The 10,676-nt window shown below is 42.4% G+C and overlaps 1 protein-coding gene across 1 annotated transcript; it reads left to right on the top strand.

Moving 5' to 3' along the window:
• The first annotated feature begins 386 nt into the window (after window positions 1-386).
• On the top strand, window positions 387-9,052 carry POLR3F (RNA polymerase III subunit F). The gene is made up of 9 exons (XM_071739896.1): window positions 387-513; window positions 1,286-1,403; window positions 1,964-2,031; window positions 3,050-3,117; window positions 3,878-3,990; window positions 5,976-6,119; window positions 6,865-6,972; window positions 7,579-7,770; window positions 8,371-9,052. The coding sequence occupies exons 1-9, from the start codon at window positions 437-439 to the stop codon at window positions 8,446-8,448; spliced, it is 966 nt and encodes a 321-aa protein (XP_071595997.1). The 5' UTR covers window positions 387-436; the 3' UTR covers window positions 8,449-9,052.
• Window positions 9,053-10,676: the final 1,624 nt, after the last annotated feature.

The following is a 10,676-nucleotide window of genomic DNA, read 5'->3' as shown; positions in this document are numbered from 1 at the left end:
ATCCCTGCCCACCCCCTCGATCCTCGCTACACAGCCCTGCTCACCTCCCTCTATCGCCGCTTCAGAGCTCTGCTCACTCTGCTCGACCCCGGCCACACAGCCCTGCTCCCCTCATTCGATTCCTGCCCACCCCCATCAATCCCCTCGATACAGCCCTGCTCACCCCCATCAATCCCCTCGATACAGCCCTGCTCACCCCCCTCTACCCCGGCTATGCTCCGTCTCCTCACGCTTCTCGATCCCGGCCCCCCAGCCCCCCCCTCCCGTTACCACAGACGCCGCGCACCGGGCCGCACCCCCGCGCTCCCTCCCAGGGCCCCACCAGAGCGGCCGCCCATTGGTCCGCGTCCCGTTGCTTAGCAACCGAGCCCATCACCCTCCGGCGCACGGCTCTGACGTAATCCCTCCGCGCCGCTCTCTCGCCGAGCGGTGGTTGATGTCGGGGAAACTCCGCACCATGGCGGAGGTGAAGGTGAAGCCGGAGGTTCCCGACCCCATGGAAATAGAGAACAGGTGCGGGGCCGGGGGGCTCCAGCGTGTGTGCTGGGGGAGGCTGCGGGGCGGGGAAGGCCCTGGCGGCGGAGAGAGGAGGGCCGTGAAGGGGCGGGTGCGCTAAAGGCCTGTGGGGGCTGGCATGGAGGCGAGGGAAGTGAGCTGCGGGTTGACGGCAGAGGTGTGAGGGGAGCAAGCAGGGCACTCGTGTTGGCCGACGACCGGGGGTGGTCGGGAAGTAGGTCCTGAAGAAGAGGTTGCTATTGTTGTGGGCACTGTGTGTTGCGTGCTGGGGCTGGCAAGTGCTTAGGAGGCAGTGAGGGATGGAGTCAGGTTACCCTTGTCTGCCCTGGTGTCTTTTTCTTGAAAAATTTAAAAAAGGGGAAATTCAGCTTTTCTGCTGTAAGTTTTTTGTTCCTAAATGGTGTTTTATTATTATTTGCGTTCTCTGACTATCTAGCAATTCCTTCCTATCACAACCGTTTGTATAATGAAACTTCACAGCGAGCTCTAAATCTGTGTACTTAATAATGGGAGCAACATTAAAATGAAGCACCATGTTCAGTGTTGTCACAAAGAGCAAAGGTAGTTTGTCCAAGAGCTGTAGAGCCGTATTTGATAGCACAAGTAGTAGATGCTAACTTCCTCCAATAGAAATGACTGAGAAGGAGTCCATGGGTACATCTGTCCTGAGTTGTTCTTTTTTTTTGTCTTCCATTCTGATTCTAATAAGATTGTTTGAATTTGTTTTTCAACAGAACACGATTTTAAACTTGCTTTTGTCTTCCTGCAGGATTATTGAGCTGTGCCATCAGTTCCCTCATGGCATCACAGACCAGGTGATTCAGAATGATATGCCTCACATGGAAGCCCAGCAGCGAGCCATGGCAATCAACAGGTTACTCTCAATGGTAGGGTTAACTCCCCTTCCTTGTGCTACATCAGCCAGTCCTGGCTGAAAGTTTTCTGGTGGTCTCTATTTAGTCAAAAAAAAACAACAACAAAACAACCAAAAAAAAAAAAAAAACAAAAAAAAAACAAAAAAAAAAAACAACAACTTTGCTCCTGAAGTTCAGCATTGTTCAAAGTTTGTGCAGTAAAGCTCTAAAGTGATTCTGAGGTAGCCAGGCAAGTGAACGTTTTGGTGGAAAGGAAGAGCAAAATAAACAAGGTCTTAGTGTCCTTCATGCAGTGGTGAAAGGAAAAATAATAGGAACTGCATAGATGTTGTGGCAAAGGGGGGGAATTATATTTCTTATTTCTGGTAGCTGATTATAAATGATTTTTCCCTCTAGAGAAAAAAAATATCCTTAAAAGTATGGTTTCCAGTGATTTGAAATGCTAGTTTTCCCTTTTCTTCATTCAGTTGACATAAAATAGGATTTTTAATTTACAGTACTAGAAGGTTCTTGCCATGTGCTGAAACAATCTATTTAAAGGAAAGTAAATGCATTGTGCCTGTCTCTCCTAGGGGCAGCTGGACCTTCTCAGGAGCAATGCAGGACTCCTGTACAGAATCAAAGAGTCTCAAAATGCAAGGTAAGCCTTGTGTTTGCTGGATAAATGTATTTGGAGCACAACTCTGCAACTCATGTTCAGCATTGTTGAGAATATACTCAGCAGTGTAATATGGATTCTGTAACAGGGATTTTGCAGAACGTAACTGCTTGTTTCTGGAGGGTACACATAACTCCTCTGAGCTGATACAGAAAACATTTTTAGGTGTAGTGGTTTCTACTGAGCAGAGCTTGCCATGGGACTGTAGTTCTAACTTGCTAGCAGAGTTCCTGATACAAGTGACAGCAAAGTGATCTGTGCAAACATGCACTAAGGTGACACCCAGCTGAAGCCCAAGCCTTCTATGGGCAAACTGTGGTTCTGTGGTCTTTCTCACTGCTCAACTTGCAGCTCTCATGTTTACAACAGTTCCAGGGGGCTACTTGAACTACCACTCGTGCTCTTTGATTTATTAAAATGTACCTTCAAATCATGTCTTGTGATGCCTGTGCAAAGCTGAGTAAAAGATGCCTAGACATATTTCTGGAAATGAACACCCTTCAAAATTATCCCCAGTGTAGGGGTCATCCTCTCTTTCAAATGCTTTAGAAAAAGATGGCTGAAATCAGGGTTTCTGAGACCAGTGAAAAGGCATGTCATAGAAGTTGGGAGCATCTTACTATACTTTTGTAGATGCTCTGTCTAGAGTTAGATTAACCTAAATTTTGCTCCATGCTGTGTTTGACCTTCCACAGCTGTGTTAATATGTGACTCTGCTTTCCTCATTGCTGTGACAAGTTGAGTGACTTAGTCAACTTAGTCACTTTTCTTTCATACTGTGCTCTTTTCTCATGACTGGGGCTCCTCACTGGCAAGCTTGGCTTGATCCAGAGAGGTTTAGTGTCATATATTATATTTGTCAATGGCTGCTTCATTGTGCAGGGTTTTTTCCTTTGTGCATATTTTTTTTTTCGTAGTACTTGTTTTCAATTTAAAACAAATCCAACTTCTTTGAAATTTTGGACCTTTCAAAAAACCCGATGTCTGTCTTATTTTACAGTAAAATGAAGGGCTCTGACAATCAAGAGAAGCTGGTTTACCAAATTATAGAAGATGCAGGCAACAAAGGTAGTTTGAATCCATTTTAACCGTGTATGGTACTAACTCTGTTTACTTAAGAGACTCTTCCTTTCCTTTTAAATGCTTGCCCAGACAAGACAGATATAAAATCTATAAAATCACATACCAGGACTGTGGCTAATGTTCCATGTGTCCACTTTTTAAAAGCAAAAGAGAAGATTACATATTTCTAAGTTAAAATAACCTGTCTTTAAACGAATATTTGGAATATGGATTCCGAGTTATCTATGGGACTGTTAAGCTGAGGAATCTGCAGAACACTGAGTACTTAAAAGAACATGTGATATTTCTGTTGGGTCTAACAGGTGTCTTGCCAGCAGAAACTTCTAGTAACTAGGCCTTCTCAGCAGTTGTTGCACACTGTGATTGGGAGATGGCAGGTAGAACTGACTATCATGTCTCTGTTGACACAAACACAAGTGATGAAAAAATACAAGAAGATTTCTCTGATGTATTGATGCTGGCTGTGAAACCAGGTCCACTGGCAAGAGCTCTTAGATGAGAGGAAAAGGGCAGAAGCACAGTGTGGTGGTTGTATGCATTTCTTGGTTTTATCAGTTGTCTGTTTTTTTCTGTTCCATCCCCTTCTGTCCCTTCCCTCCCTTTTGCCAGGAGTGCTGGGATCAAGGATGCCCTGTGTGTGTGGCAAGCGAGTCAGGCAGTGCTGTGATGTGACTTGTTTCGTGATTATGTACAGAAACAAATGGTTCCTCCATTAATTTCTGTTCACTTCTCTGATTTTAAACAGGTATTTGGAGCAGGGACATTAGGTACAAAAGTAATTTGCCTCTAACAGAGATCAACAAGATATTGAAAAACTTGGAAAGCAAGAAACTAATTAAAGCAGTTAAATCTGTGGCAGTGAGTATTTTATTACTTTTTTGGTGACAATGTCAAACATTTCTGCATGCTGTGTATGTTTGAACAGGGGGCTGGGAGCAGAGAAACCTCATTTCACCTACAAATTTCTCACTGACTGCACCAGTGTTTGACTCCCTGTCTCTAGTATGCAAGTTTGAGGTGCAACAGATAGGAGAGGCTTTAATATTTATTAAATAATCAAGGTACTATATTAATCTAATTATTCAATACATCACTATTGATTTACAGTTCTGTCAGTCATCCCACTATTAATTACACACCATTACTATTAAGCTGTAGTTTTAATTCTCTGCATTCTTTATTGCACACAGCTCTTGTAGTTCTGTTACCCTTCACAAAACTCTGACACTGCCCACTACTGCTGCACTTCTGTCACCATTTTCCTTGTGCTTTCATAATTGGTCTTCAGAACATAAATCGGGGGGAGAGTCTGCTGGGTTTCCTTCAGCATCCCAGTGGGCTTGGCTCCACAGGCCAGTGTCTCTGCTGTCTGTACACATCTGAGCTTCTCCTGTCTGCAAATCCTGCCCTCACTTGTTCTCTGATTTATTTTTTCTTATACTGTACTATACTTTTCTGTTTCTTAACTATCTTTTCCACCACCCTTTTCTCCTTTGTCCACTCACTTCCACTCCAAATGAGCAACCTGCTTGTAATTACTTCTTGTCCGTTAGTCCCAGTTCTGCTGTATGACAGTATGGTATTACTAATACTGAAACAAAGTCAGCCTTTTATGTGCCACCAGGGATAATGCTTACAGGTATCTATCTGCAAGTGGCCTTGCAAGTTTCCTCTCCCCCAGAAACTGTGAAACTCTCTTCAGTTATTTGGTTCATACAGGACTGGTATTGTTTATTTTAAACAATTTTGAAGCCATTTGATTGTTTTAGTCTTGGTTCCTCTACTTTGTTCCAGTTACTGAAGTACTTTATCATCTATGCAAACAGTCCATGTACCAGAGCAGGGCTTATCCTTTTCCATGCTCTTCCTCATGCTGTTCCAATGCTTATGCTGTGCCATGCTCCCTCTTATGGGTTTAATTGCAAACTGACAGCATGTGCTTTGGAGATTTTTCTGATTTGCAGCAGAAATTCTGCTTTGTTGCAGGGCCTGGTACATTGGGAAGCCTACTTGTTTGTCAGCCTTGGAAGTTCTATTTTGTGTGCCTTTCCTATGTGCCAGTCTCATTTGCACCATGGAGGCAATGCTTTGGCTTGCATGTGTGCATTTTTGGGGGGAAGGGAGGGGCAAGAGGGAGTGAGAGGTGAGGGTAACTTCCTTAAATAAAATGGAGATAAAGAAGTTGGACATAGAGAAGCAGTAGCTTTTTCATGTTTGTATGATTGCTTCTGGCTGTCATAGAGGGGACATAGTGCTGCTAAAATTGGTTCAGTAGGTGACCATTGCCCTTTGACTACAAATACCAGGAGTGATACAGCATTCCCATTCATCCCATCTAGGTGTGTCAGTAAGGAGTGGGCTTGCAAGGGCTAACTTTAGCTGTGAGGTTTAATCATTTGAGGGTCCTCCTGTCATCAGCCTGCAATTGAATCCTTCAGAAACAGTTGTTGAGAGCTTTTCTGTTGTTTCTTTGCTGTTTTCTGAAGACACTTGCCTGCCCTGCTTCAACTGTGGCGATTAGAGTAGATAGCCTAAAATTAAACTCCCAGATCTTCCTCAGTGAGGTTTATATTGTGTGCACATTGTTATCAGGAGACTCTCTTCTAACACTGCTATAAAGTAATTAGAAATATAAATGTATCAATCTTCTCTTTATCTCCATGTTACCTGAGGATCAAGCATGTTAAGGGTAGCTCGTGTCAGCTGGATTGCAGTGCCCTAGGTTTTTGGATTAATAAACCTTTTTGGAGCGATAAATCTCTTTTGCAGATATCTTCCTAAATCTTCTTTTCTTATGTAAGATTTTCAGCTGCTAAGAGCTGTGCGTTTTTTTTTCCTAACAGGCATCCAAGAAGAAGGTGTATATGCTCTATAATCTGCAGCCTGACCGCTCAGTGACTGGTGGGGCTTGGTACAGTGACCAAGACTTTGAGTCTGAATTTGTGGAGGTGTTAAATCAACAGTGTTTTAAATTTCTTCAGAGTAAGGTGAGTGCCACTACTAGTGTCACGTTCCATTTGTTTTGTGCAAGTAATTATTTTCTTTATAAAGCCATGACATGCAAGGCCTGAGTTTTGCATGAATGTTTGTCATTATAATTAAATTGGCAAATCTGTACTGGGTTGTGTTTTTCACAGCAGATGTGACAGTTTTGCATTTTAATAATGCATGTTTTCACACCTTGTACAGGGAAGCCTTCTGTCTTCAAGGTCCAATAACAACCTAGACAGCAAAGAACACAGAACTGAAAAATCTAGCAAAAGTCACTGTTTTCCCTGCAGAGCTTCTGATTTCTGAGATGGTGGAAGGTACTTGTCTGTCAGCTCTGCCTGGAAGACAATTTTCTTCATTATAACTGCAGGAGAAGCCTGCTTGCTGTTAAATAAGTGCTATACAGATTTGCATAATTTCTCTGTTTCATTAAAATGTATTTTAACTGGCACTAGGTACAGCAGAAACTTCCTTTTTGTCAAAAAAACACCAGATGTTGATACTCATTCGTATTAATCTCAATATCTATGTAAATCTTGTGTCAAACCTTGACAGTGTCCTGTTAAGTTTAAAATTGTGTTTGGTCATGCACTGCATTGTCTCATATGCATGATTCTTAAGGACATAGCCTTTAAGGCTAAATAAACAAGTCCCAGAAATTACTCTAAATCAACTTTTTTACTTCAATCTGTCTGAAAATAAACCACAAAAGATGCTCTTGTCATCTTTGCTTTTTCTCAGGCAGAAGCAGCTCGAGAGAGCAAGCAGAACCCCATGATACAGAGGAACAGCTCATTTGCCTCATCCCATGAGGTGTGGAAATACATCTGTGAACTGGGCATCAGTAAGGTCAGAATCAATTCATCTTACTCTCCCAAAATTCTCAGTGCATTAATAGCTGCTTTATTTCTTTTTGAGGAGGGTCACTGGTGCTGCATGGGATTCCAGGGCAGTTTGTACATGTGGATTTTCAAAGACATGTAAAAGAATTAGCATTCACATACTTTTTGATGGCAACTGGAATGCGTTTTGCTTTAACAGTCTCCACCAATTTAGATTTCATAATTTCTCTAAAGTTTGCCTATGCACTTCAAGCAGTTTTAGAGGAGAAAAAACGCCTGCAATTATTGATGTGTCTTAAGTTGTCTTTTTCTTCTTTCCTAGTTTTTTTTCTGTAAAATTTAAACGTATTGTACTAGGATGAAGTAGACACTTGTGGTGCATAGGGAAATACATTTTGGTAAGACAAGGCTTGTGTTATACAGAAGTGCTGGGGAGGCAGGAGATACTGATATTTTCTTTTCTTTTGCAGAGCCACATAAAGCACCCAGTGAGAGTGGTGCCTTTATCTGGGCTTGGTTAGGATTTGTTATTCATGGTGCTCACTCATTCCCTCCTTGCAGGACTTACTGGCATGCATCTTTCCTAATATTTATTTTACAAATTGATTCTTAGGTAGAGTTGTCAATGGAAGACATTGAAACCATTTTAAATACATTAATATATGATGGAAAAGTGGAGATGACCATTATTGCTGCAAAGGAAGGGACAGTAGGCAGTGTGGATGGACAGATGAAGTTGTACAGAGCTGTTAGTCCTCTCATACAGCCTACTGGATTGGTCAGGACGCCCTGTGGACTCTGCCCTGTAAGTAACTAATTCTGTATGTGAACAGGCAGGTGCATGCAAATTTTGAATGCATTCATGCAAATGACCAGCTGGCATGTTGCACAGTTAGCCCATGAGTGATCCTCATGTCTTATTTAAACCAGCCACTATGGACTGTTGTCCATGATGACTTAGCTATGGTGAAAGAGGCAGGTTCTTTAGTTTAGACCAGGGTGTTTCCCACTTACATGTTTGGGGGTTTTTCTGTGCTGTATGTGAAAGGATGGTGTCAAGTGAAGCATGTTCCAAATTATATTTTCTGATCTCAAGTTTGCCTGTTTATATTTATTAACAGGCTAATGTGTCTCTGTCTAGCTTTTGGTCACTCCTGCTTGGATCAGATTGTAATCCAATATGTGGGTAAAACTTTCCAGAGTGTCTATTTGCGTCTTTTGCTACAGTGGGGTCTGTTGTGCTCACATTACATTTCAGCAAAGCCTGCATTGGACTTGCTAGATTTTGGCCTATGTTAGACTGCTGCTTTTCTATTGGGGAGGATCAGGAAACATGGGAGCATGTTACTTCCAGTTTGATCATGCATGCTGTATGTAATTATTGACAGATGGTTTTCTTTTGCAGGTTTTTGATGATTGCCATGAAGGTGGTGAGATTTCTCCATCAAACTGTATTTATATGACAGAATGGCTGGAATTCTAAAGTAAAAGAAAACTGTAAACTGGATTCGTGCTTCACAGCCAATGTCACAAAGCACCTTGCTTTTTCTAAGGTGAAATTTGTGAGCAACTTCAGGATATGGAGGGACTTTCTTTTGGTGAAATATAAAGCAGCAGCATGTCTGTTGCATCAGCAGTCCTGTAATAAGACTGGAAATCAAGTCACCACTGAAGATCAAGGCTGAAGTGGAAATGTAGATCCATTCCTGTATAAAAAGTTGGTTGTGTGAACAAGAAAACTGCCATAGTACAGCTGGGTGGTGATGCGTTGCTTCCAAGGGTTGTGTCGAGTACTCCAGAAGTGCTTATTCTGAATGAATGAAAATAAGTCATTAGCTGATCAGAAAAACTTGCTGATGAGTATTGCCAAGAATGAGTTCCCAAAGTTTGCTTTCATATTAAAGCTACTGGCGGGTGTCTTAAGTCCTAAAGCTGACCCTTTTTTTCTCTCTTGATACCTACCATCTAATTGAAGACTAAGAATATGATGTGGGAGAGATCGTAAATATGTCAGACAAAACTCACTGATTCTTTATTATCTTTCTAAGTGACTAATTTATCATTAAAACCTTGATTTTTCTCATAAATGTTTGTGCTTAATTTCCTCCATTGCTGCCTCTGCCTGCTGATATGTTTGTTGTATTTATTCATTCATGTCACAGCTACAAGATCATAATCAAATCTGTGTTGGTGTGTTCTGGCAGCTGCATCACGTACATGGATGTGTCAGTGGAAATTCTGGATAAAAGTATTCTGGGAAGATGTGATTTCCAGAACAGAAAGAGTTCCTCTGGCCTGATGGTACAGGGAAGATTTTGATAGATTATCTGAATACCTTCAGGGTTGAAAAAGCTGCCAATGACAGTTGTTTGTACGTAAATATAGCCTTTGGCCTTGGTCTGTGATCTGAAAAAGGCACGATGCTAGCACATCATCGAAAAGCCCAATCTTATCTTCCTGTGATGTGGAGCAGTTTGTGTTTCTTTCACATGTGACCTCTCTGCCTTCTTCTCTGTGTGACTCTGGACTGATGAATTAGCAAGAACACACATATTGTGGTGGTATTTTAAGCCTCATGCTTGGGTCACAGTGGGCCATGGACCTCAAGGGAGCTGTGTCTAATTTTCTCCTGTTATCAATGTCTATCTGGCAGTTATCAGAGTATTCCCAGTATCACTTCGGAGTTAGTCTTTTTTTTTTTTTTTTTGTCCCCACCATTTTATGCTAATTACTCTACCTCTTCCTTAACCTATGATCATATTCTAGGGGAAAAAAAATCATTTCCTTTTTCATAAATGAGAATACTGTGTGTATGGGGTACAGTCAGCTCTCTATCATACACCGTGACAGAGCTGGAATGAAATAATAGCAGATGAGGCAGTGTAGACACAACTGTGCAGAGACAGTCTGGTCCCAGTACAGCTTGCTACCTGTGGCTTAGCCTTGCTGCATCCAGGCTAGATCTCTACACAATACTCATTACCTTCATCATAGCCTCCCAGCACTGGGAAGTGATTAGCACATAAAGTGCAGCACTGGATATTTTATTTAGCTATTTTCAAAATTCCCTGTCAGAAAATAAGCCCTGGATGCTGTGCTGGGAGGGCAATGGTCAAGCACTCTACAATGGCGTTATCAGCATGCAGTGTAATCTGACCACGAGTGGTAAACAGTGGGCTAACCTTTTGGAAGATAGCTTAGCTAACAAGGTAGGAGACTTCACAGCAGCTGTTTCAATACTGTTTCACACCTTCTAAAAGAAGTCACAGAATTACTGAGGCCAGAAAAGACCTGAGATCACTAAGTCCAGCCTATGACCTAACACTACCACACGGGTGAGACCATGGCACTGAGTGCCGCATCCAGCCTCTCCTTACATGCATCCAGAGACTGTGACCGCCACTTCCCTTGGTAGTCCAGTCCAATACCTGATCACCCTCTCTGTGAGGAAATGCTTTCTCATATCCAACCTAAACCTTCCCTAGTGCAGCTTCAGTCCATGCTGTCTCATCCTGTCACTGGTTGCCTGGGAGAAGAGCCTGACCACCACCTGATTACCACCTCTCTTCAGGTAGTTGTAGAGACTGATAAGGTCCCCCCTGAGTCTCCTTCAGGCTAAACAACCCCAGAACCTCAGCCTCTCCTCATAAGACTTTCCCCCTAGTCCCTTCACAGCTTTGTTGCTCTCCTCTGGACCTGCTCCAGCACCTC

The sequence above is a fragment of the Heliangelus exortis genome, chromosome 3, assembly GCF_036169615.1.
Source record: "Heliangelus exortis chromosome 3, bHelExo1.hap1, whole genome shotgun sequence".
Classification (NCBI taxonomy): Eukaryota; Metazoa; Chordata; class Aves; order Apodiformes; family Trochilidae; genus Heliangelus; species Heliangelus exortis.
Note: the sequence above shows the minus strand (reverse complement) of the source record. Positions and strands in the feature narration are given on the sequence as shown.